Source organism: Dromiciops gliroides, chromosome 4 (assembly GCF_019393635.1).
Source record: "Dromiciops gliroides isolate mDroGli1 chromosome 4, mDroGli1.pri, whole genome shotgun sequence".
Taxonomy (NCBI): domain Eukaryota; kingdom Metazoa; phylum Chordata; class Mammalia; order Microbiotheria; family Microbiotheriidae; genus Dromiciops; species Dromiciops gliroides.
The window spans coordinates 187,162,572-187,188,747 of NC_057864.1; the positions used below are offsets into that span (position 1 = coordinate 187,162,572).

Sequence of the window (26,176 nt, forward strand, 5' to 3'; positions counted from 1 at the left end):
AACAAACAAACAAACAAAAAACCCTATAAGATATATTCAAGGGAAATACAAAGTGATTGGGGAGTAGGTAGGGAGAAGGGTGCATTGACAACTAGAAGGATCAGAAAGGGTCTCAAGCAGTAAGGGGCATGTGAGCTGCTCTTGGTGGCAGATGAGAATCCCAACAGGAAAGAAGAAGCAAGGAGGGAGAGTACCTCAGGCACGTGGGATAGGTTGTACAAAAGAATGGATAGAGGAGAGGCAATGGAGACCACAGGAAGGACAGCCACATAAAATTTGTCTAGAAATATAGATCCCATGAAAGGCCTTCAATGGCAAATGGAGAAGGCTGAATCTGTTACCAGAGGAAAGAGAGAGCCCCTGAAATACTGAATGGTACAAGAATGACATGGTCAGACCTGGGCTTTAAAAATGTCATTTTGCTATATGGAGCAGGAATTGGAGAAGAAAAGAGCTAGAAAGAGAGATCAAATGGGTTATTATTGCAAAGGATGAGAGGTCTAAGGCATGGTATGCTATACATATTTTTCATACTTTTTTCAATGTGTTTATCAGTTGTGTTGATTTTCCCCCCTTTTCTTTCTTTAAAATATATTATTTGTTATAGGAGAGAAATTGGAGAAATTTTTGATGACATAAAAAAGATAACAATTTTTCTTTTAAAGAAAGGTATTGTAAAGCACCTGCCCTGGATTCAGGAGGACCTGAGTTCAACTCTGGACCCAGAACTTGACACTTACTAGCTGTGTGACCCTGGGCAAGTCACTTAACCCTCATTGCCCCACAAACAAACAAGCAAACAAACAAATAAATGCATGAATGAATGAATGAATAAATAAATAAAAGATAGGTGGATAAATAAATAAATGAACAAACAAGTAGATAAATAAATTAATGAATAAATAGATAAATTAATTAAGAGATTAATGAATAAATACATAAATAAGTGGATGAATGAATAAATTAATGGATGAATAAATAAATGATAGGTGAATGAATGAATAAATGGATAAATAAAAAATAAAGAAAGGTATTCTTTATGCAGGAGAGAAGTGCTGAGGCCCTGATTTTTTTTTTTTTTTTGGTGAGGCAATTGGGGTTAAGTGACTTGCCTGGAGTCATACAGCTAGTAAGTGTTAAGTGTCTGAGTCCGAATTTGAACTCAGGTCCTCCTGAATCCAGGGCCGGTGCTCTATCCACTGTACCACCTAGCTGCCCCTGAGGCCCTGATTTAAGGTGGTAACTATGTGTGTGGAGATTTGTAATAGGGTCAGTAAGTCTTGGCAACTGATGGGCAGCGAGTGACGAGTGAAGGACAGCTTCAAATTTGCAAACCTGAGTAACTAGGAAAATGGTGGTACCTTTAATAGACCTAGGAAAGTTAGGAAGAGGAGTAGGTTTAGGGGGAAAGATAATGAGTTCCATGTATAGACATAAGGACCTTGAAATGGTTATGGAATAGCCAGGAGGCAGTTGGTGATATAGGGCTGAAGCTTGGGAGAGAGGTTAGGGCTGTATAGGTAGATGTGGAAGATTCTAGGGAAGAAAGAGAGGGAGAGAAGGGAGAAGAGTGCTCAGAACAGAGTCCCGGAATACACTTACACATAGGGGTAAGGCCATGGATTCAGCAAAGGAGGTTGAGGAGGAGTAGTCACACAGGTGGAGGAAAAACCAGGAGAGCGGGTATTAGGAAAACCCAGGGAAGAGAAAGGGGGAGGAAAGATGTGATCAAAAGTGTCAAACTATGCAGAGGTCAGGAGGGCTGAGGACTGAGAAAAAGGTTGTGATTTAGAAATTAAGAGATCACAGGTGGGGCAGCTAGATGGCGCAGTGGATAGAGCACTGGCCCTGGAGTCAGGAGGACCTGAGTTCAAATCTGGCCTCAGACACTTGACACTTACTAGCTGTGTGACCCTGGGCAAGTCATTTAACCCCCATTGCCCTGCCAAAAGAAAAAAAAAAAAGAGAGAGAGAGAGATCATAGGTAACCTTGGAGACAACAATTTTGGTTGAGTGGTGAGATCAGAAGCCAGACTACAGGGTGAGGAAAGGGAATCAAGCAGTGCTGATAACCCCTTGGAGCCATTTGGTTATGAAAAGAGAAGAAAGGTATAGTATGGCAGTACAGGACAGTGTTGTATAATGGTTAGGGCACTGGACTTGGAGTCAAGAAGACCTGAGTTCAAATCCTGGCCACCTCAGACACTTCATTGCTGTGGGAACCTGAACAAGTCACTTAACCTTTCTTGACCTCAGTTTCCTCATCTGCAAAGTTGAGAGGACTGGTGATCCCTTAACTCTAAATGTATGACAGATACTTGGATAATAGTTTGAGGGAACCACAGGGAATTAGCTTCTATTCTTTTATTTCGCTTTTTCTTTCAGCTCTCGGTGATTAAAGGGGCATACAAAGGAAGGGGGAATAGACTTGTATATTTAGTTGAAGAAGTTAAGAAAATCAAGGGAAATGAAAAGCTTGGAGTTTTGGGTTTTGGGGTTTTTTGTAAAAACTGAAATGAAATTGGATGGGCCCTGTCTCATGGCATCACAAGAGTGGAAGGGAATGCCCAGTGCACCGCAGTGCACCCCCTTGCCTCCAGGATGGACTCCACCCAAAGGTTCTATGGGGTGCATTCTCCTTGGGGCTGTATTCTGGAACCCTTAGCACCAGGTAAGGACAGATTTGAACTGGGACATCTTTTTTTTTTTTTTTGTGAGGCAATTAGGGTTAAATGACTTTCCCAGGGTCACACAGCTAGTAAGTGTTAAGTGTCTGAGGCCGGATTTGAACTCAGGTACTCCTGAATCCAGGGCCGGTGCTTTGCCACTGCGCCACCTAGCTGCCCCTGGGACATCTTTCAATGGACTGACACCCCCCCCGCCCCCCTGTATTTTAGCTTATGCTTGAAATTAACAGTTGGACAGGATGCACTGCCCTTACTCACCAAGTTATCTGAAGAGGGATTAGAATAAGAGGTCGTGGCAAACCGAGCTAGGCCTTCCTTGTACACAAAGATCCTGAGAGGATCACAGGAGGTCACTAACACATAAATCCGAAGGTCAAACTTGAATCCATCAATAATAAAAGGCTGAATGAGAGAAGGAAACAGAAACCATACAGGTGACGTGGGAGGATCTGTTGTTTGCTGCTGCCTTCCTCTTAGGCCCATTCTTGGAGATGCTTGGGCTGGTGGACATCAGATAACCAGTGCTTTGCCCCTAACTTCTCGGGTGGACCTGGTCAAGGCACTTAGAGTCAGTGTTGGTCAGGGTATCTATCTGTAAAATGGTTTGTCTGCCCACCTCACAAAAATGTTGTGGGACTATGATAAGCATAGAATACATAGAATAGCATAAACTGGGGGAAAATATGTGCATACAAATGCAAGGTACCATCTATCACTCTTCAGTACTTGTTGCTTGTCCTTCATTCTCGAAGAGGACCATGACATCAGGAGGTGATGTCATGATTTTCAGTGAATTGGATTTAAGTGAGGGAGAGCTATGCAAAGTCACCAGCCTCACTTTCTCCTCCAGAGACATCTGAATCCAGTGGCAAGATATAGATCAGGACAACTGGAGATGGGCCCAGATGTTTAAGGCAATCAGGGTTAAGTGACTTGTCTGGGGTCACATAGTAAGTGTCTGAAGTCAAATTTGAACTCAGGTCCTCTTGACTCTTGGGGCAACTCTCCATCTACTGCGCCCCCTAGCTGCCCCTTTGCTTCAGCACTATACCATAAAAATGGGGACAGCTAGGGGGCGCAGTGGATAAAGCACCGGCCCTGGATTCAGAAGGAGCTGAGTTAAAAAATCCAGCCTCAGGGCAGCTAGGTGGTGCAGTGGATAGAGCACTGGCCCTGGAGTCAGGAGTACCTGAGTTCAAATACGGCCTCAGATACTTAACACTTACTAGCTGTGTGACCCTGTGCAAGTCACTTAACCCCAAATGCCTCACCAAAAAAAAAAAAAAAAAGTTTGACAGTATAAGAAGATAAAAATGTTCATGGTGGCATTATCTGGGAAAAACAAAAAGCTCAACTGATTACATGCCTAAAAGCAGGCCTGAGTTCAAATCTTTCCTCCGATGCTTGACAGCAGTGTGACATCGAACAAATCATTTAACCTCAAAAAACAAAATAAAATGAGTTAACCTCTCTAGGTCTCAGTCTCCTTACCTGTGAAATGAGAGGATTGGACTAGTGTGAGAAATGATTCATTTGGACTCCTACTCTATTCCAATCAGTATTAATCAGTTTGATATGATGCCATAGGGGTAGTAATTATAAGGTTTGTTTATTGGGCCCCAGAGCTGTGAGCTGCAGATTGTAAGTTCACTTGCTTAATCATAGGAAGCTAACTAGAGGCGCTCCACCCTTGTTTTTCCTTGTTATGGTGACTCAATTACGTGGAAAGTCCCCCAATCTATTTTTATACCTCTGGACCACTCTTTCTTGTCCAACATGAGCAGTTGACTATCTTATGACCACTTAGTCAGTGGAGATGCCCCATGCTTCTCCCAACCCCCCTCCTGATATATCGTTTTTGGCCCTAAAAAACAAGGTATCAACCAATGAAATTCTGTATTTTACCATACTTCTTTTACATATTTGAGTATCAAACCCTATAAAAACAAAGTCCTGGGGACCAGAGGCATCTCAGATTGTGGGGAAGATCTGAGGTCCACTTCATTAGAGGATACCATGGAACCTTCAATAAAGTGCCATTGGCCCAGAGTCCTCAGTGGTTTTTTCTTACAGATTGGGCAATTGGAACATTAGTTGGCCTTTGGGGTACCTTCTAGCTATAAATCTATCATATCTCATGACTGGGGAATGGTTGGAAAAATGATATGTGAACATAACAGAATATTAATGCACTATAGAAATGACAAATATGAAAAAATCAGAGAAATGTAAGAAGACAACTTTGTATAAAGTGAAGAAAGCAGAGATGAAAGAACAATATGCACAACTGCTACAATGATGTAAACAGGATCAACTGGAGAGCCAACACAACTCTGGAGAATTACAGTAGTCATTAGTCTGAATGAAGGAAAATGAGAAAATTTGAGGTTATGGAGGTCAGCTAGGTGGCACAGTGGATAGAGCACAGGCCCTGGATTCAGGAGGACCTGAGTTCAAATCCAGCCTCAGACACTTGACACTAGTTGTGTGACCCTGGGCAAGTCACTTAACCTTCATTGCCCTTCACCCCCCCACCCCCCAAAAAATTAAGGTTATGGTTCCTAAGAGTCTTCATTTGCATCCTGATGATTTGGACTTGAATCCCAGATCTGTCACTTGCTAAAAATCTAACCCTGAGCAGATTTTTTTTTTTGGGGGTGAGGCAGTTGGGGTTAAGTGACTTGCCCAGAGTCACACAGCTAGTAAGTATTAAGTGTCTGAGGCCGGATTTGAACTCAGGTCCTCCTGAATCCAGGGCTGGTGCTCTATCCACTGTGCCACCTAGCTGCCCCACCCTGAGCAGATTTACTTTACATTTACGGGCCTTGACATACCCATCTGTAAAATGAAAAAGTTGTACAACACAGCCCCTAAGGCCCCAACCAGCTCTAAATCTGAGATTTTATATTGCCCATAGGACACCTAGGTGTTGCAGTGGATAGAGCACTGAGCCTGGAATCAGGAGAACCTAAGATCAAATCTGACTTCAGATATTTACTAGCTGTGTGACCCTGGGTAAGTCACTTAAAACTGCTTGCCTCAGTTTCCTCATCTGTCAAGTGAGCTAGAGAAGGAAATGGCAAACCACTCCAGTATCTTTGCCAAGAAAACCCCAAATGGGGTCAGAGAGTCAGACACAAATATAATCCATTCTGTTAACAATTTATAAACTGCTCTTTGGATAATATACTTTGGGGTTTGGGGGGTGCAATGGGGGTTAAGTGACCTGCCTAGGGTCACACAGCTAATGTCAAGTGTCTGAGGCCGGATTTGAACTCAGGTCCTCCTGAATCCAAGGCTGGTGCTTTATCCACTGTGCCACCTAGCTGCCCCTGAATAATATACTTTGTAAAGTAATATCCTTTGTAAAGGGTGTGTTTAGTTGTATGTTGGAAAATGATTGATTGTCGAACAAAATGTATCAATAATTTCCTTTTTGAAAAAGAAAAAAAAAAGGTCCACTGGTCATTCCTATTGAGGGAAGTACAATTCTCCCATTCTTGTGTGATTTTTACACTACTTTCAGATCTGTGAATTGGGGAACTAGTTATTCTTCAATGGGATTTTCATCCTTAGGCTGATGTGAGACAAGAGATTTATTGAAAAGAAAAGAAATTCTCTCTCTAGATGGCATAGTGCTAGTGACTCAATAAGACCAGAGTTCTAATCCTGCTAATACACTAGTTTCTGTGGCCCTGGGTAAACTACTTAACCTTTCTGGGCCTCAATTTCCTCATGGGTAAAATTGAATAGTTGGACTCAATGGCATCCAAAGTCTGTCCCGACTCTAAATTTCTGATCCTGTGAACTGGCTCTTTTGCCCCACTTTGTCAGCCTGGGACACCTCAGTCTGATGGTGAGTGCAGTGTATATATGGGAGATTCCAGGCTCTGACTCGGGCACATGGGGCCATCCCTAGTTCACTGAATAGGTGGTGGACTGGTTGGTTCTAGCTTAAGCCAGAGCCCCTACAACTGGCTCTTGGTCACCTTCCACACACTGCACAGGGGGAATCAAACAATACAGACACATCAGCTAAGAAGTGACCACAATTTTTAACAATTACCTTTGAAATATAGAGCTGGCAGATCATATCTTCTCCTGGCTTGATATCTCTCACAGACCGTGTAACAAATATACCTCTCCCTTGACAGCCAGAGTCCGGCTTACAGATAAAGGTCTTAAACTTTTTTGACCTGCTATAGTTCTGCAAATCGCCCCAACTACCAGAGTGAGTGGAGAGGAAATAGGGAATGAGAAGTACATTAGTTGGAGATACAGTTCAAACCAAGGCTAACTCTTTATTTAAAAACAAAACATAAAAACTATGGAAGGTGATGACTTTGAGAAGATAACAACAACAACTCGATCACTAACATTTGTAGAGCACTTTAAGGTTCATAAGATTCATTTTAAATTAGTCCCCTCCTCTTAAAGAGGAAAGGCTCCTGGGTTTAGAGCTAATAATAGCTAGCTTTTATTAAGCATTTACCGGGTAGCAGGGTGGTACAGTGGACAGAGTACCAGATTTGAAGTTAAGAAAACTAATCTTCCTGAGTTCAAATCCCACCTCAGACACTTACTTGCTGTGTGACCTTGGCCAAGTCACCTAACCCTGTTTGTCTCAGTTTACTCATCTATAAAATGAGCTGGAGAAAGAAAAGGCAAACCACTTCGGTATCTTTGCCAAGAAAATCCGGAATGGGGTTACAAAGAGTCATACATGACTGAAACAACTCAACAAAAACTTGAACTAAACAGGACTTCTTGTTCCTCACATACAACATTCTGTCTCCAGCCTCTGACTTTGTACTGGCTTTCTTCTTGCCTCTGCCTCTTGGAATTCTAGGTTTCCTTCAAGACCCAGCCTTCAGGAGGCCTTTTTTAATCCCCCCAGTTGCTAGTGCCTCCCCCACCAAGATTACCTCTCTCTGTTTTGCATGGCTTTTGTATATAGCTATATACATATAAGTTTTCTCCATCATTAGAATAGAAACTATTTGAGGGCAGGGAGTGGTTCCTTTTTGTCTTTGTGTCCCTACAGCCTAGCACTGAGCCTCATGTAATATAGACTTAATACAGGCTTGCTGATTGACTGATAAAAGAGAAAGAAAAGTTGGTTGACTAAAGTAGGAAAGGAAGCACAAGCAGACACTTACTCTGCTGGAAGACACCACGTTTTAGGGAAAAAATGGAATTCTTTAGGGAAAAGCTTTATCATACGACTCATATTCCTGGCCAGCAGGTCCTTTCGGCAGATTTCACTCATTCCAGGGAAGTGGTTGATCTTCTGCAAAGAAAGCTAGAAGGTATCAGTTTCAACCTCTCCACTCCAAAGAGGAAATGGAAACATCCACAGAGTACTAAGCATTTCTCACAGTGCTCCTGGCTTGGGGCCAGGTTCACTCTGGTCCACCCCAAGCAGATGCTTCCCCTACACTGGAGACTGATTCAGGCTCTAGTACCTGGTAACTTTTCATTTCCATTACTCGATCTAGGGAAACTGAGAAGTCTGTCCAATAAAGGGTCCAGTCATCATGGTCTCCTCCCTCACGTAAGCCATATAGTCTGGCTGCCCGACGAACTGCATTACAGACACAGAAAGAAGAAGCATCAGACCATGAAGCAGAATGGGGGAAGACCTACATTGTGTTAGGTAAGCTGGGAACTACCTGCTCTCTATTTCCTTTCTTTTCTTTTCTGTTTGAGGCAATTGGTGTTAAGTGACTTGCCCAGGGTCACACAGCTAGTAAGTGTCTGAGACCAAATTTGAATTCAGGTCCTCCTGACACCAGGGCCTGTGCTTTGCACCACCTAGCTGCCCCACCTTCTCAAATAAATAATAACAATAATTCTTCCTCCTCCTTCTGGCAGAGTCTCAGACTTGCCCAGGGACACACAGCTAGTAAGTGTCTAAGATCACATTTGAACTCACGTCCTCCAGCCCTTTGCCATAAAGCTGGTCCTGCTGTTTCTCTGTTTCTTACAGCCACCCCTTGCATGGGACTGGCACCATCAATGAGAAGCAAATGGAATGGATACAGTACTATTGAAGAACACAGCATGTTCAGTTTATCTGTGGCAAACTTCATCCTAAATTCATGGCTTATCTTTGCTACAGAGAATAAACTCATCTGTTTACAAATGCAATCAGTTTACTGAATACTTGGAGAACACAAATTAATTGAGGTGCAATAGAATAAGCCCTAGAGACTTTGTGTCAAGAAGACCTGGGTTCTAATCCAGCCTCTACCACAAAGTATCCACATGACTCCTGGCAAATCATTTAACATCTTTGGACTTCAATTTCCTCACCTGTAAAATAAAAGGATTGAACCAGATGATCTCTAAGTCCCTTCTGGATTGAGATTTATGATCCTAAGCCTGAGCAAAACTTAATTAGGATGACGGCAAAATGTTTTGGAAAAAAAGATTACCATATACTTTACAACAGAATATAATTAATTTTTGGATTGTCCACTATTTTCAAATTAGCTGTGCTTGCTACCAAACTGGAGGGTCTTATAAAAGGCAGAGGGATAGAACTGCTGAATGAGAGTCACAAGGGTGATGGATGCCTCCCCTCTAACCTCTAACTCATCCTCATACCACATAGGTCTCTCTTCTTTTTTTTTTTTTCCACATAGGTCTCAAAGCGACAGCTAGAGGCATAAAGTATGTGGAAGGTGTATATTCTTGGCCTCCCTTGTCAGAAACCAGGAATCCTGGGAGACTAGGTTTCTAACCCTCTAGGTATTTAGCTCAGACTATGAGAATGGAGGCAGCTAGGTGGTGCAGTGAATAAAGAGCCCTGGCCTGGAGTCAGGAAGACTCTTTCCTGAATTCAGATCTGGCCTCAGACACTTACTAGCTGTGTGACCCTGAAAAAGTCACTTAACCGTGTTGGCCTCAGTTTCCTCATCTACAAAATGAGCTGGAGAAGGAAATGGCAAACCATTCCAGTACCTTTGCCAAGAAAACCCCAAATGAGGTCAGGAAGAGTCGGACATGACTGAAAAACGATTGGAATTAAATGAGAAGGGGAGCATAGAATTTGGAATTACTTCCTTGTCTCCTTAAAAACACTTAAAAATGGGATCTTTCCCCTTTCCAAGGAATCCAGTGGCTCACCAACCAGACTTGGTTCCCCAAAACACAAAATGCTCACCACTATCATATCGGCAACTGGATAGATTGATCACCAATCATCTGGAAAAGAGAAAAAAGAAAGCAGCAAGACAGAGACAGAGAAACCAAAAAGGAGCACGGGATGACAAGGCCCACAAATCAGTGAGGTTATATCACAAAATATTCCATCCACGGTTGGGAAGGAGGCAGTCCTTAAAATCTTGAGTTGTCAGGGCAACCTGATCCCTCCCTCTACTACAAGGTATTCCACAGGCCCAAAATGGGAATAGCTGTAAATAGAATATGTGCCTTAAAGGTATAAGTATCTGATCCATTAGGTGGAAAGTTATGTTATACCTGTGGCAAAGCTTGCCTCCATTATCAATGTTATTTCTCCTGTATCTATAGAAAGGTAGGAGCTAAAACAAACAAAAAAATTTTTTAAAAGAAAGGTAGGAGCTAGAACTAAAGGTCTTTTTAAAAATTGTAATGGCCTCCCTTTTTTTGCCCCATGTCCCCGAAGGAAGGAGGTGAGTCAGAAAGATTCCAAGCTTAGAGAAAGGACAGCTCTATTGCCAAATGGAGGAGGAGGTGCATCAGATTTAGTCATTCCAATCTTCAGAGCAACACCTTTAGTATTTTGTTCCAAATGGTCGGAATCCCCAGGACTATAGACAGCATTTATTTGCAAGAAATTACAAAAGGAAAAAAAAAAATCCATATTCTGACACCAAATAGAAATGGTGGTAGGGTTAGCTATGGTTTAGATTGTGGGCACCGGAGGTGTGAAAGAAAGACTGCCCTGAGAAGAGCAGGAGCCAGATTAAAATGTAACTGGGAAATATTTAACAAATAAATTTAAAAATACCAAAGAACACAGATAATGTCGATGTGTGGTTTTCTGATTCAATATGCCTCCACAGGGATCCGGTTCAGTGGCTCCCATTTTGATTTGAGTTAGACCTCACTGCTCACCTTCATTAAAGCAGACCACTGAGAGGCTTTTATACTTATATAAAAGTCAAGGTTGTCTCCTAACAACCACCTCCCCCCAACTCTGTATCTTCCCTCTTTATAAGAGGCAGCCCTCCCCCCATTTCCATGGCCCCTATCTAGTTTCCTGTGTTCCTAAGGTTCTTGGCTCCTTGGAGCCTACCCGCCCCCTGCCGCCCCCACTTTCCATCCTCCATTTCTAACCTCCTTCTCTTCTTCTTCTTGTTATGACGCTGAGAAGCACACTTTTGCAAGGATACCGCAGGATCTTTCTCAACAAAAGCCAGTGTAACATGCCTTCTTGCTTCACCTTCTACAGAGATGTCCTCCCTCTCATCTGACTCTCCCAATTCCACTTCTTCCAAGGCCAGGAACTGCGGCATCTCTGGGGATGGAGTTCTGGGAAAATAACAAGAGTGGGGCCACTGGAAGAGTAGAGAGCTGTTACATGAACCCACCTCCAGGGGGACCCCCTTCCTTGTTCATTTGGGTGGCAAGAGCATCCCTCACACCAAAACTGGGGGTAATGTTAAAAATCTCAACCCACTCTGCCGGTGCATACTCAAGGTGGGGCCCAATTTCCTGCTCTCAGCTGCTAGCTATGACCTTAGGGAGTCAGCCAACCAACCCCAGGCCTGGTTTTTCTCTCCTGTGACTCTGAAGAGTAGGCTGAAACCTTCCAATGCATGGTGGCAGCTGGTAAACAAGCTCTCCCTGGTAAGCAAAGATTGTGCCAGGTTAGATACTATAACTCGAGGGGCAGGCTCTGTGCCCTACCAGGTGAGGGAGTTACTCCCAGAAGGCACAATTATGTGCTCTGAAGAAATCTGTTAACTTTTTAAAGCCCAAAAGAGACCATTAAGAGAGTAAGTAGAGTGCTGGCTTGAAAGCTAATGCTACCCACAGGCATGAAGCCTACCCCTAAGAGGATCTATGAAAAACTTAAGATAATCATTCTTGCTCCAGTCACCTCTAAGACCCTTGGCGTGTCAACTTGTGCTTTGCTTTGGGGGTCATGCGCTAAAATTTGGAATTCAAAATTTGAAAAGAGAATGTTAAAATTCTTTTTACATGTAACTGGGAAAAAATAAAAATAAAATATTAAATTATTTTTAAATTGTAAAATTTTAAAATGTTTGCATGTTTGCACACGTATGATCTATGTCAAATTGCTTGCCTTCTTAATGAGGGGCGGAAGGAAGAGGGAGATTTTGAAACTCAAAATTTGAAAAAAGAATGTTAAAATTATTTTTACATGTAATTGAGGGAAAACTATTAGATCATAAAGACCTTGTGGTGAGTCAAGCTGACTTTCTGACAATCTCTTGCTGCCTGGTCTTGGTCTCCCTCTTCCCAAATTTTAGGACAAATTGTCCTACTGCTATACAATCTCCCACTAAATACCTGAATCTCACCTTCCCCCACCCCATGCAACCCACACAACCTTTATCACAGCCTGATACAAACAGCTTTCCTGGACTAACCTTATCCATTCCCTAACAAGACAACCCAATCTTCAACCCCTGTTTCTCAGGCAACTTAAAAAATGGTAAGTATGTATTTCGGTTGATGCTAAATTGGTTTGCCTTGTGTTCCCAATTAGATGTGAGCTCTTTGAGGGAGGGTCTGTGACTGCTCTTCGAATGTGTCCTAAGTAGAGCATTTAATAAATACATGTGCCTTGCTCAACAATATTTATAACCTCTGTCTTCTCTGGGTCCTCTATGAGGCTTCCTACATTATTAAACCCAGGGACAGGTTTAAAGTCCAGGAACCCTCACCATTCTTTTTCTCTCTCTATTCAAACTCTCTAGATATAATACAATCCCTCCCCCTAGTCCCTCCCCAGCACCTCAATATACCCTGGCCCCTAGCACCATTCATCACCCCCCCAATATACTTACCCCCTTTCCTCTTCTTCCAGGATGGACTCTCTCAAATCAATGATGGAAGCCCCTTTTACATTCCCTTCCCTGCTCACACACCTGCATTGGCAGATTTTATTAATAATCCCTTACATTTGTATAATGTTTTATACTCATTTTCATATCTATTTTCTATCTTACTTGATAAATTCATTCAATGAACATTTATTTATTAACCACCTCTTACATGCCTAGCAAAGTGCAAGAGCAGAGATTCAGAGCTGGAAGAGCCCTTAGAGGTCATCTAAAACAACCCTCTCATTTTTTTTTCAAGTGGAGAAACTGAGGCCTAGGGAGGTTAAATGATTTGGCTAAGGTCACACAGGTAGTAAATGGCAAACCCAGGATCTGAACACAGGACATCACACTCCAAGTCCAGGACGCTGCTTCTGGAGGTGCTGGAAGGAGGTGAAGTTGAGATAAGACAGAGAGTCTCTGGCCTCACGAAGTCTCACTTTGTCTAAGAGCTTCCTCATAACCCTGTGATGGAAAGCAGGGATGAAGGAAGCCAGATTGGATTTGCCCTGGAAGACAAAGCTGTTTCTTATGAGGACTGGTACCTGCAACCAAAACCAGCTTGGAGGGTCTCATCTATTCAAACCAGAAAAGCAACTTGGGTCAATAAATTGACAAATAAAATCCAAATCCCACAGGTCAGAGGACCATATGATCCTATAATCAGAGATTTAGAGGTGGAAAGTTCCTCTATTCCTATGCCCTCATTTCACAGATGTGGAAGAAACTGAGGCCCAAAGAGCTTAAATGATTTGCTCAAAGCCACACTAGTGGTGACACAGATGGAACTGGAACCCAGATCCTCTAGTTCAATAGCCAATACTCAGGGCCTTCCTGAGCAGGTAAATTCTGAGCCACATTCAAAAAGAAGTGAAGGGGGGCAGCTAGGTGGTGTAGTGAAAAGAGTACCGGCCCTGGATTCAGGAGTACCTGAGTTCAAATCCGGCCTCAGACACTTGACACTTACTAGCTGTGTGACCCTGGGCGAGTCACTTAACCCTCATTGCCCTGCAAAAAAAAGAAAAAAAAAGAAAAAAAAGTGAAGGATAAAAAGTCTTTACTCTGCCTTGTTCTCACATTGAACTCCATTCTCAATGCAAGGAGCCAGTGTTTACCAAGCCCTCAAGGAGAGGTTCTGTTTACCTACAGGTTAATGCTAACAGGTAAGGGAACTGACCTTCTTGCCAGCCTCTTCAATTTGGGATGGGCTCCGCTCCCTCTCCTGTCCTTGCCCAAGTGGACAGATGTCAAGAAAAAGCACACACACACGCACACCCATCAAGCCTCTATCATCTCTAACCTTCTTTACTCTTTCTCTCTACTATCCACTTCTATTATTTCCTTTTTATTTTTTTCTCCCACTCTTGCCTGTATTGCTGGCCTTTCGGTGGCTTCCACAGACACACAACTTAGTCTTTCTCATTGTTGTCACTACTGGCTAAACGTGCTGCTAGAATCTATCTTGGGCTGACAGAAGGATCCCAAGAGATGACCTCACCCAACTTCTGAATGAGGTTAAAAGGATAATTCTCTCCTCTTCAATTCAACAAGAATTCATTTCACCTCTACTGCTCACCAGGCACTGGGAGGACTCAAAGACACAAATGGGGCTGATGCATTCCTACCTCCTCTCCTTATCTAACACAAGTTACCTTGGTCCTGCCCAAGAGAATCATAGATTTAGAACTGGGAGTAACCTCAGAAATCACCTCGTACACATCACCCTCCTATTTTATTGATGAGGAAACAGGCCCAGAGTGGGGAAATTGTCCAAGATCACATAGATAGTAAGGGGCAGAGCCAAGACCCAAATGAGGATCCATTGCTCTCTGGACTTTGACCTACAGCCTTCTTGCCTGAGAGAAATTAGGATGCTTCTTGTGCCTTATTCTGCTTTATAATCATTCATTCGATAAACACTGATCGGGACTTTCAATCTATCGGGAGAGACAGGTACCAGCAGTAAACTTGAGAATAAATATTAGAATAACAAATTAGAATATAAGGGGGGAGTGTTTATTGCCCCCTTACCTCCTAGTATTAACATCAGGACCATTCCTAAGGAGATAAATGGAGGGATTAGAGTAAATCACACTATATGCCCTCACCACTGGACCACAGGACATACATTTTTGTCCAGGTGGAATTTGGCCCGAAAGAGTAGCCTCAATGGGGAAAAGATGAGGAGACATCCCAAGAGGGGATCTCATAAGAGTCTCACAAGAGACATCATGATTGGGGGCAGGGGAGGTATATGAGAAAGGAAGAGGAGGATACTCCTGCCAGGCAGCCAGGTAAAGACTTGTCTCGTTAACGATTTTTTCTTTTTTTTTTTAGTGAGGCAATTGGGGTTAAGTGACTTGCCCAGGGTCACACAGCTAGTAAGTGTTAAGTGTCTGAGGCTGGATTTGAACTCAGGTACTCCTGACTCCAGGGCTGGTGCTCTATCCACTGTGCCACCTAGCTGCCCCCCTTGTTAACTATTTTAATAGCCTCCTACATGGTCTCTCCAATACCTATACCACACTTTGCTGCCAAATTGATATTCTTAAAGCAGCAGGTCTGAACAAATCATTCCCCATCCTCACCCCTATTTTTAAAAACCTAAAGCAGCAAACTAGTGCCAACCTATTTGCTCATACCACAACATTCCATCTCTCAACTCAGAACTACCCTCAAGTCTAGAATGTTCTCCCTCCTTACCTCCACCTCCAGAAATCCCTAATTTCCTCCAAAGGTCAGCTCAAGAGTCACCTACTTAGAACAAGGGCCCTGGGGGCAGCTAGGTGATGCAGTGGATAAAGCACCTGTCCTGGATTCAGGAGGACATGAGTTCAAATCCGGCCTTAGACACTTGACACTTGCTAGCTGTGTGACCTTGGGCAAATCACTTAACCTTCATTGCCCCGAAAAAAGAAAGAAAGAAAAAGAACAAGGGCCCTTTCCCAATGCCCCAAGTTGGCGATGATCCTCTCCTCACTGAAATTATTTCACATACAGTTTGAATTTTACATATGCATGCATGTTGTGGGCCTCCCAATGAAAGTAAGGACTAGATTGATTTTTGTCTTCCTATCTATCTTCCCAGTGCCTGGCATTGTGGTTAGCACTTAATAAATGCTTGTTGAGGGGCAGCTAGGTGGCACAGAAGAAAAAGCACCAGCCCTGGATTCAAGAGGACCTAAGCTCAAATCTGGCCTCAGACACTTAACACTTACTAGCTGTGTGACCCTGGGCAAGTCACTTAACCCCGAATTGCCCTGCCCCCTCCAAATAAGGAATTATTTGTAATTTTTGTTAAATTTTTTTGTAAATTTTTTGTAAATTTATAAATTGTCATTTTTGTAAAATATTTGTAAAAAAAAGTTGCAAAGAATACTTGTTGAATTGAATTAAATGAATGAATAGATTTTGTTATATCTCTCCTCTCCTCCAAAATCTTCATGGCTATTCATTGTCTTAGTAGAGGAAAAACCAATTCCTTGGCCTAATTGATAATGTGGCTCCAACCTACCATTCTCAACTTACTTTGCTCTGCTCCCCTTTGGGTACTTTCTTTCAACCCAAATGGATGACTCTCAGTGGCTGGATCTTATTCTGACCTCTCTTGCCTCCATGCATTTGTACATACTGCTCATGTGCCAGAACTAGAACCTCCACATCATCTAGTGAAATTCCTTTTCTTCCATGAAGACTCAAATTGGATGCCATCTGCTCCATGGAGTATTCCCTGAAACTCCCATCTAGAAGTTCCCAGGCAAGCCATATGGTAAAGAACATTGACTATAGAGTCATAGGATCCAGTTCAAATCCTGCCTCTGACATTGACTGACTGGCCTTGGTTAAATCATTTCATCTCCTTGAGCCTCAGTTTCCTCATATCTCAAATGATGGCCTGAATGGCTTCAGGGGTGCTTTCTAGTTATAGATCAAGGATCCTCCCCAAGTCTTGTCTTTCCCATGGATTTAACTATAATTCACATTATAGTTATTTGTGTATGTATATTCTCCCTCTTCCCCTTGCTGAATTTTAAGTTCTTTGATCCCAAAGACTGTGTAAAGTTTTATTTTTCCATCTGGCCAAACACCTTGCACATGGCAGCTATAAAACAAAATGATTTGACAATGAATCATGTGCTGATTGCTTGTAGAAAATATGACTACCAATTAATGTGGTTGTCCTGTGTGGTTTGTGGAAACAATCTCATTTCCTCAGATTATTATGAGCACCTTAGATCCTTAAAAAAAGCACTAGGGCAGCTAGGTGGCACAGTGGATAGAGCACCGGCCCTGGATTCAGGAGGACCTGAGTTCAAATCCAGCCTCAGACACTTAACACTTACTAGCTGTGTGACCCTAGGCAAGTCACTTAACCCCAATTGCCTCACCAAAAAAAAAAAAAAAAGTATTGCAACATCATAGGACCTAAGGAACTGGAAAAGGCCTTAAAGGACATCTAGTCTAACCCCTTCACTTTGCAGATGAGTAAACTGAGGCCCAGGGACAGAGTGCTTTTCTCAAGCTCACAAAGGCAGTAATGGCTAGCATTTCTATATAGCACCTTAAGATTTGCAAAACACTTTACATATTACCTCACCTGAGCTTCACTACAACCCTGTGAGGGAGCTACTATTATCCTCATTTTACAAACCAGGAAACTGAGGCAGACAGCAATTAGTGACTTGCCCAGGGTCACACAGCTAATAAGTATCTGAATCATAAGTAGAACTGAAGTCTTCCAAAGAAGAGCCAGGATTTCTACTTAGGTCTTCTCTCTGAAACCACCTGCCTTGTCCCAATCCCAATCCAATCATGGCTTCAATCCAGCTCCTTAGAGCCCACAGCAGAGAAAGGGTTCACAAAGCTCAATGCCCTAAGGTCAGTTTTGCCTGATACCTTTTTTCCCCCATACAGTAGTAACACAGGAATATACACTGGGGATTTTCTTAGGAATGTATCTAGAAAAACTGCTAAAGGATTCATGCATTGATAACATCTAAGGTCCTTTCCAACTCTGGGATCCTTTGATCTTTCCTGGGAAAATGATGTATATGAAACGTTGATAGATAAGAGTGTAACCAGCATCCAAAATTTAGCTGCATGGCCTTATGGGAAATGTAGTCCGAAGGGATAACTCAGGTTACTATCTCTTATAGAGAAAGGCCCTTGAGGGCCTCTTTGGACTCAAATTCCCATAAGCCACACTCTGAAGGCTGGTTACAAAATGCATGGAAGATGAAAAGCAATGCTTGATAGGTGTGTCAGCAATGCTAACCACAGAAGCCAGAAATACTCAACTTGTTTTGGTAACTCAAAGATTTATGTTTGGCTCAGCTTTCCACCCAGGATCGATAACAAAAGCAATCCCAATGATTTCCTTCATTTTTGCTTGGTGCTAATAATGAGACTACTGTCACCGGCTTATTCTTCCTGAAAGGAACTCTGAAGTCCTGAACAGCTATCTTGAAAATGCCCCGACAAAGGGATGTGAAAGACTATGGGACTAGAACAGGACAAACCCTTCACTGTACCTTGAAGAAGAGTCCTCCAAACAAATCCCATTGATTGAGGCTCATTTCCACATCCAAAGAAGAGCTGATTATTATGATCTTTGTACACCCTATCCATGTAGGGGGGCTGGAGGCCCAACCAAGTGGGAAATATTTAGTGCTTTCAACAATATGGATGTCCTATAAACAGGAATATATCAATTTCTTGGTGGGTCTAAGAGGGAAGGTTACAGAAGAAAGCAGATTCAATGTCACCAAGCTTATTTCAAGCTTTATTGGGAAGCTGGATGGCATGGTAAAAGGAGCCTACTGTGCCATCTACAATATGACTAAGAGTCAGAAAGATCTGAGTTCAAATTCTGCTTCAAGATGCTAGCTGTGTGACCAACTTCTCTGCCTCAGTTTCCTTATCTGCAAAATAGGGATAATAATAATAGCACCTACCTCACAGGCTTGGTTGTGAGGATCCAATGAGACAGCATCTCTACAGTGCTTTACCAACCTTAGAGAGCTATATAAAAGCTTTTATTATAATCCCCATTTCCTCTTCCTTTTTACTTCCAAAGTGGGCATTTCTTTCAGGCTGCAAGCACAAATCAAATATTGGAATGCCTATGGCTGTCTATCCCGTCATTTTTCTCTCTTTAATCTGCTCAGACTGTCATTCTTTGTGTCTCATATTTTAGTAACTATTCCCTATTCTTCCCTCACACCCCCAAAGTCCATTGGTTAACATGGGAGGTCACTCTGACACCCTTTCCCCCAACAACATACACTTGGGAAGTCAATAAAACAATAAGCATTTATTTTATTTATTTTTTTTTTAGTGAGGCAGTTGGGCTTAAGTGACTTGCCCAGGGTCACACAGCTAGTAAGTGTTAGGGTCTGAGGCTGGATTTGAACTCAGGTACTCCTGAATCCAGGGCCGGTGCTCTATCCACTGCACCACCTAGCTTCCCCCCAATAAGCATTTATTAACCTATTTTTCAAGGTGCTAGGCAATTGGGGTGTAAAAGACAACGTTATGAATCCCTACCCTTAAGGGGATTCCATTCTAAAAAGGGAAACCACCTGCTCAATTCAGATACATGCAATGCAGATGCAAATTAAGCTGGAGGAGGGTGGGAGTGGAGGGCATTAACTGGAGGACCAGAAGGGCCTCATGCACAAAGTGGCATTTGAGCTGAATCCTGAAAGAAATTAGAAACTCCAAGAGGTGGAGGTAAGCAGGCTGTATTTCAGGCAGCTGTAGGTAGGAATTGAAAGTCTTGTGTGTAGAACAGCAAGAAGATGACATTAGCTACAGTAGAGTGGCTGGAGAGTACTAGTGTACTAAGTCTGACGAAAGGCCTTAGTTGTTGTTCAGTGCTGTCTGACTCTTGGTGACCCTTTTTGGGGTTTTCTTGGTAGAGATACTGGAGTGGTCTGCCATTTCCTTCTCCAGCTCATTTTACACATGAGGAAACTGAGGCAAACAGGATTAAGTGACTTGCCCAGGGTCACACAGCTCATAAATGTCTGAGGCTAGGTTTGAACTCAAAAAGAGGAATCTTTCTAACTCAAGGCCCAGTGCTCTACACCACCTAGCTGCCCCTTAAAAAAAAAAATGCCCTTACTGGAAAACAAACGAGAGACAATGGAATCAGAATTTAACTTCAAGTTTGGCCTTTGGGGTCATTGTGCAACAGGCACTAAATAACTGTCCTTTTCCCCCCTCCTCCCTCTAAATAACTGTCCTTTCTCCCCCTCCCCCCTCTGCCCCGGGGCAATGAAGGTTAAGTGACTAGCCCAAGGTCACACAGCTAGTAAATGTCAAGTGTCTGAGGCTGAATTTGAACTCAGGTCCTCCTGAATCCAGGGCTGGTGCTTTATCCACTTCGATACCTAGCTACTGACATAACTGTCTTTTGTTTCTTCCCTTTAAAAAAAAAAGTCGGAACAGAGCAACTATAAAAACTTTAACCTTAATCTGTCTCCTGTTACAAGGTTATCAAAAAGGACTGATGAAGTCGCAGCTGGAAAGTGCTTCAAGTTTGGTTTGTTTGGTTTGAGTTGTTTGTTTGTTTTTTAAGCAGTTGCAATACATGAGAAGATAGATACCAGGAAACTGAGATGAACCTCAGACCTGGGAGTTTGTAAGTCCTTGGGTTCTATTTCTGGCCCTTCCACTAGTTCAGCAGGAGGCCTGGAACAATTCTCTGTAAAATTGGAAACCAGCAACATGGGGAGGATTAAGTAATTGCTTAAGTGCTTTGCCAATATAAAGTGCTTATTAATAATACTGCCACCCACTAAGAGCAATAATAATACTGCTGTGTGACGCAGAGCCCATCTTTTCAGCCTGCTGGATGGATATATTAGAGAATTTTTCAGGTAAGGCAAAAAAAAAAAAAGTAACTACTCAGCTGAGATTGTGTAATGGGGCACTGGACTGGGAATTGGGATTCTAAGGGCTGTTTTCTCCTTGAAACCTCTTCTGATGCCCCCAATAAACTATCTTGTATTTATTTTGTATATATGTACTTGAACAGAAGCTCCCTGAAGGCAGGGGCTTTCATTTTTGTTTTTGCATATCCAGTGCCTAATACTGTGCCTGACAGTGTAATCTTAACCAGCCCTAGTCGGCTGTTTAATACTAGCTTGGCCAACAATAAATTGTGAGATTTGGGGATATCTCATTTAACCTCTCCCGGCCTCAGTTTCCTCCATTAGAGGAGATAAATCTCCAAGGCCCCTTTTAGTTTTGAGATTTTAAGTGTCCAGCTTTGCTCTCATTAACGGCTAAGGGTATTATAGTTATCCAACAAATGGCACTCACTACTTTTCCAGGGTTCAAATCTATTATAGAACTTTCATCTTAGCTCTAAGAATTTGCCCCACAGTGAGAAACTAGAAAGCCAGCCAGGGAGGAGATAAGGAAGTACTGAGGAAAGCCTAAAGTTCCCCTTCTGGGAAGGTTCCTCCAAAGAAATTGGTATTTGGTGCAGAGGGGTCCCTGGGGATAGGAAGAGTCTTGAGGAACGTAGGGTACCAGAAGCCTTATTCTGGTAAAATGGAAGGATTTGGGAAGGAGAGTTACTCAGAGGGAGCAGGAGCTCATAGTTATCATAGCTGTAGAAATGGAAGGGCCTTCCTCATTTTACAGATGAGGAAACTGAGGCTCAGATAAAGGGGTGGGAGCTGGGTCAAGAAGGGGCATGTGGGGAGTAAGGGGGCCAGAGAGGTATTTTATAGGGGTCTACAGAGACTGAGAGCAGAGTAGGGAGCCCAGGAGTGAAGTGGGGGTGGGCTTGAAGAGTTAAGTACAAGAAACCAGGAGGGAGACTGGTGAGTTTGGGAGTACGTTTACGCTGAAGGGTGAGGTGTGTAAGGGGGATGACTGCATGAGTTTTGGAGGCTGGAACGGAGCTAGGAGGGCGCAGAAACAAGACGTGATAGGAGGGGGCACGGTGGGCTGCAGCAGGGACATGGGGGCAGAGAAGGGTGGGCGGCGGACACTCTTACCCACGGTTCTTCACGCCCCCGCTTGCCCCAATTCCGCTGTCCGTATCACTCTCGGCCAAAGTGGACGCGGCCTCCCTCCCCCACTCCATGGACTGCAGGTGGTCGTTGCGCCCCATCGCCAGCCCCAAACCCACTCTGCGGTCGCCGCAGCTTCGGGTGGGCCGGAGCTTGGCTTTTGCATGAGCCAGATCTCGGGCTCTAGATTGGCCCTTTTTCCTGACCGTCCTGCCCAATAAATTAACCGCCCTCTTCCTCCCATTGGGGAGAGTCCGAGGGTTGTCCCGGGAGACGCCAGGACGCAGAGCCCTCGAGAACCAGCGCGAGCGAAGAAGGGAAGGTCGGTCCCAGCTCCATTCGCTTCTCTGGGGAGCGAAGAATCCAGGTGCGCAAGCGCAAGGCCGGCTTAGCGAGCGGGAGAAGGGGAGGCGGGTCCGGGCCAGGGCTTGGTGATCAGCCAATCAGTGTGCCGGCTCGGAATATTCAGATATACCACCCTCTGCAAAAGGGTGAATGAGTTTCCAGCCTCGAATGCACACTTCTTTTTCTGGGGGCGTGACGCCTTCCTCCGAACATTATGATGTAATCAAACTTGACCCTCCCATTAGAAGGGCCAACACAAACTGGACATGGCTTATCCAAGGTAGTGGAGTAAGACCAATGATAATTGGTCTTGCATCTATGGCGCTTTACGTGTCTTTTTTATTATTACTATACTTTTTTTTTGGACTCCAATCATGCTTTCCCCTTTAAGTGTTGGCCTTCCTCTGTAGAATGTAAGCTTCTTGAGGTCAGGGACTGTCTTGTTTGCTTGTATTTGTAATCCCAACACTTAGCATAGTACCTGACTCAGTCTGTCTCCCCCTTCTCCCCTTCCCTCGTTCTCTTCTTTCTCCTCCTCTTCCTCTCCCTCCCTCCCCACATCTGTCTATCCTATCTGCCCATCTATCTACCCATCTCTGCATCCATCACTCTTATCCATTTATCTAGCGTAAAGTTAGTGGCTTAAGTTTTACAAATCACTTTCCTCATAACTTACTACAAGGTTAAATGACGGCCCTGAGGATACAGACACACACCTGTTAAGCCTGAAAAAGGGCCCTAACTCAGGTTTCTGCCGCCAAGTCTAGTGCACTTTCACTAAACTCTATGGTATTAAGTGGGTGCTATGCAGTTATATTGATTTCTTAGAGGTTTGGAGAAAATTTAAAGTTTAGCTCATGGGGCAGCTAGGTGGCACAGTGGATAGAGTGCCAGGCCTAAAGTAAGGAAAGACTCTTCTTGGTAAGTTCAAATAGGAACTCAGACACTTACTAGCTGTATGACCCTGGGCAAGTCATTTAACCCTGTCTGCCTCAGTTCCTTATCTGTAGGAAATGGCAAACCACTCCAGTACTGATCTTTGCCAAGAAAGTCACAAATGGGGTCATGGAGTCAGACAAGACTGAACAGAGGCAGCCCTTGCCCTGCTAGAGTTCTCAGTATACTAGGGAACTAGATGTTAGACTAACTCTAATTTTTTTTTTTTTTTTTTGCAGGGCAATGGGGGTTAAGTGACTTGCCCAGGGTCACACAGCTAGGAAGTGTCAAGTGTCTGAGGCTGAATTTGAACTCAGGTACTCCTGAATCCAGGGCCGGTGCTCTATCCACTGCGCCATCTAGCCGCCCCAACTAAGTCTAATTTTGAAAAAGTCACTCCTTATGTTAAACCAAAAAAAAAGTGCCTCCCCGTAATTTCCATCCATTGGATGTTCCTATTTCTTTCTGCTCTCCAGGGCCAAGCAGAACAGTCCTGCTTTTTTGTCATAGACTTTAAGGAGTCATTGAGAAGTTTTGAACTGAGAGATTATATGATCAATTTGATGCACAAGGGAGATCAGTCTAGCAGTGGTAGGACGGATGAATTGGAGGGTGAGAGAGAAAAGGTGAAAAGACAAATTAAAGCTAAAACTTAGAGGGCTCAATCAACTAGTTGGATATGAGAGGAGATGGAAGAGCCAAAGTTAAACATAAGGCCTTAACCATTTTTGTGGCATGAACCCCTTGGGCATTGTTGGGAAGCCTAGGGACCTCTTCTCAGAATAATGTCTTTAAATACACAAAATAAAATGCATAGGAGTACAAAGGAGATCGATCATATATTGAAATTCAGTTATCAAAGTATTTTTTAAAATAATTTCACCAACTCAAGGCTACGAACTCCTAACTTCTTGTTGTTGATTGTTCTTGAAGGGGCCATGACAGATGTCATGACTTGCAGTGAATTGGATTTAAGTGAGGAGGGGCTGTGCAAAATCACCAAACTCACTCTCTCCTCCAGAACCATCTGGGTCCAGTGACATGATATATTATCAGGAAGGGTGGAGATGGCCCTGAATGTTTAAAGGAATTGGGGTTGTGCCTTGCTCAGGGTCACACAGCTAGTGTCTAAGGTCAGATTTGAACTCAGGTCCTCCCAACTTCAGGGTCAGTGCTCTATCCACTGTGCCATCTAGCTGCCCCAAGAACTCCTAAATAAATTTTCAAACATAGCACAAAAGGTGAATGATAAAGCCATTCACCAAAAATAGGGATGTCGCAACGGTGAGCAAATTTAGGGAGAATTTTAGATCCTTGACTATCTCATTTTTGGTTTTACATCATAGTGCTGTGTACATAGTGGGTATTTATGAAATGCTTATTGAATTAAACTAGAATGAATAATGAACTTAGTTTGGGGGCCGATGTTAAGTTTGAGGGGACAGTGAAAGATCTAGATGGAAATGTCCTTTAGGGAACTGGAGGTTTCTGTTAGAACTTGGAAGAAAGGTCAGTATTGGAATGGACTGCTTATCAGGGAAGACTTCCTAGAGGAGGTGGTCTTTGAGCAGAAGAATTGAGCATGCCTTGACTGATAGATTAAAGAGTAAAACACAGCACCCTCACAGGAACAGCTTCTTGGGGTACAGGAGGAATCCTCTACCCCATCATCACCACTATCACTGTCTCTATGAGCAGGAGCCTTATCTTCTAAAGACCCAGGTGCTAGAGGCAAAGATACGGTTTTCCCTGTAGGCTCGAAAGCACACTGCCACATGACTTTGAAATTTACTATGGGATGAACAGAGGGCCCAAAGTAGAACCAGCCACACATCTGCCACTCACCCAGAAGCCCTTCTCCCCCTCCCTGCCTCAGGCTATAGGCTGAACTACCCTTACCACCCCCCCCCACCACCTTCCAGTCCTGGAAGGGGAGGGAGATGGGGAGAAGAGATGCAGAAGAGACCCAGGTGACCACCATCAACTGGCCACCCAGCAGATGCTTCAGAAAGGCCAATTGTTCTAGGCTCTACCCCCTCCCAACCTTCTGCATCTTTATTTTACTTCCCTCCCCAGTGTCCTACCAATCTGTGCTGCTTCTGCCTTTGCTCCCACTGGAGTGATATTGTGATGGAAATGAAGGTGGGGGATATAAGACTGAGAGGCCAAGATTTACAGCTTAGAGAGGGTTTCCATTAAAATCCCTGACAACTGGTTATTTATGGATGGGCTGGCTGAAACTGAACTAATGTCCCAGAGTAGGTCTGGCATCAGGGATGCCCATCAAGAATAAAGAAGGGGGAAGCTGAAAAGCCAGCCCTAGTTAACCAAAGCAAAGAGTATATGATTGAATCAGATACTCCCTCCCCACCAGGGGAAGGATGAGAAACCTTCAGAAGCATCTGTGAAACCTTCAGAAGCATTTGCTTAAAAAAAAAAAAAAAAGCCACATGGCTAAATGATGGTGGGGGAAGGAGGACTTTGTATGCTTGGGGTGAGAGGTTAAAGAAGAACTTTGAGGATTTCTTTCCACCACCACTACCACCCCCCCCCCCATAATGTCCACTAGTTAGTAGCAGGGATGGACTATGGCTTCTTGTCTAAACTAGACCTGAAAAGCTAAGACTTAGTAAGAGAAAGGTCGTGGATGCTGCTACTGTTTTATTTCCAGGACACCTGATTCTTTATTCCCATGGGAAATCATCAATAATAAATCAATACTTATTATATTATTTATAACTTGTTATATAATAGTTTTATTATATTGTTATAACACACTATTTGTAATACTTGTTTGAACAGGCTTTCCCTTGGAGCTTACAATGCATCGTTTTCTTTCTTTCTTTTTTTTTTTTGGTAAGGCAATTGGGGTTGCCCAGTGTCACACAGCTAGTAAGTATCAAGTGTCTGAGGCCATATTTGAACTCAGGTCCTCCTGACTCCAGGGCCAGTGCTCTATCCACTGTGCCACCTAGCTGCCCACAATGCATCATTTTCATCTGTTCACAGAGCTAGGACCCAGAACTCACAGGGTTATTGGGAGGAATACCATATATAATAGCTAGCATTTATATAGCACTTTGCAAATATTCTCTCGTTTTGTCCCTCACAACACTCC

The 26,176-nt window shown here is 43.4% G+C and overlaps 1 protein-coding gene across 1 annotated transcript in view; it reads right to left on the reverse strand.

Annotated features, from left to right (window-relative positions):
• Window positions 1–22,104, reverse strand: part of TTLL6 (tubulin tyrosine ligase like 6) — a 47,530-nt gene extending 25,426 nt beyond the window's left edge. Inside the window, exons 1-8 of the mRNA XM_044000472.1 lie at window positions 21,763–22,104; window positions 12,713–12,793; window positions 11,013–11,207; window positions 9,856–9,893; window positions 8,153–8,271; window positions 7,847–7,977; window positions 6,754–6,910; window positions 2,946–3,089 (exon numbers count right to left, since the gene is read on the reverse strand). Of these exons, the coding sequence (XP_043856407.1) occupies window positions 2,946–3,089; window positions 6,754–6,910; window positions 7,847–7,977; window positions 8,153–8,271; window positions 9,856–9,893; window positions 11,013–11,207; window positions 12,713–12,793; window positions 21,763–21,878 (981 nt within the window). The 5' untranslated portion in view covers window positions 21,879–22,104. The remainder of the gene's footprint in view (window positions 1–2,945; window positions 3,090–6,753; window positions 6,911–7,846; window positions 7,978–8,152; window positions 8,272–9,855; window positions 9,894–11,012; window positions 11,208–12,712; window positions 12,794–21,762) is intronic.
• Window positions 22,105–26,176: the final 4,072 nt, after the last annotated feature.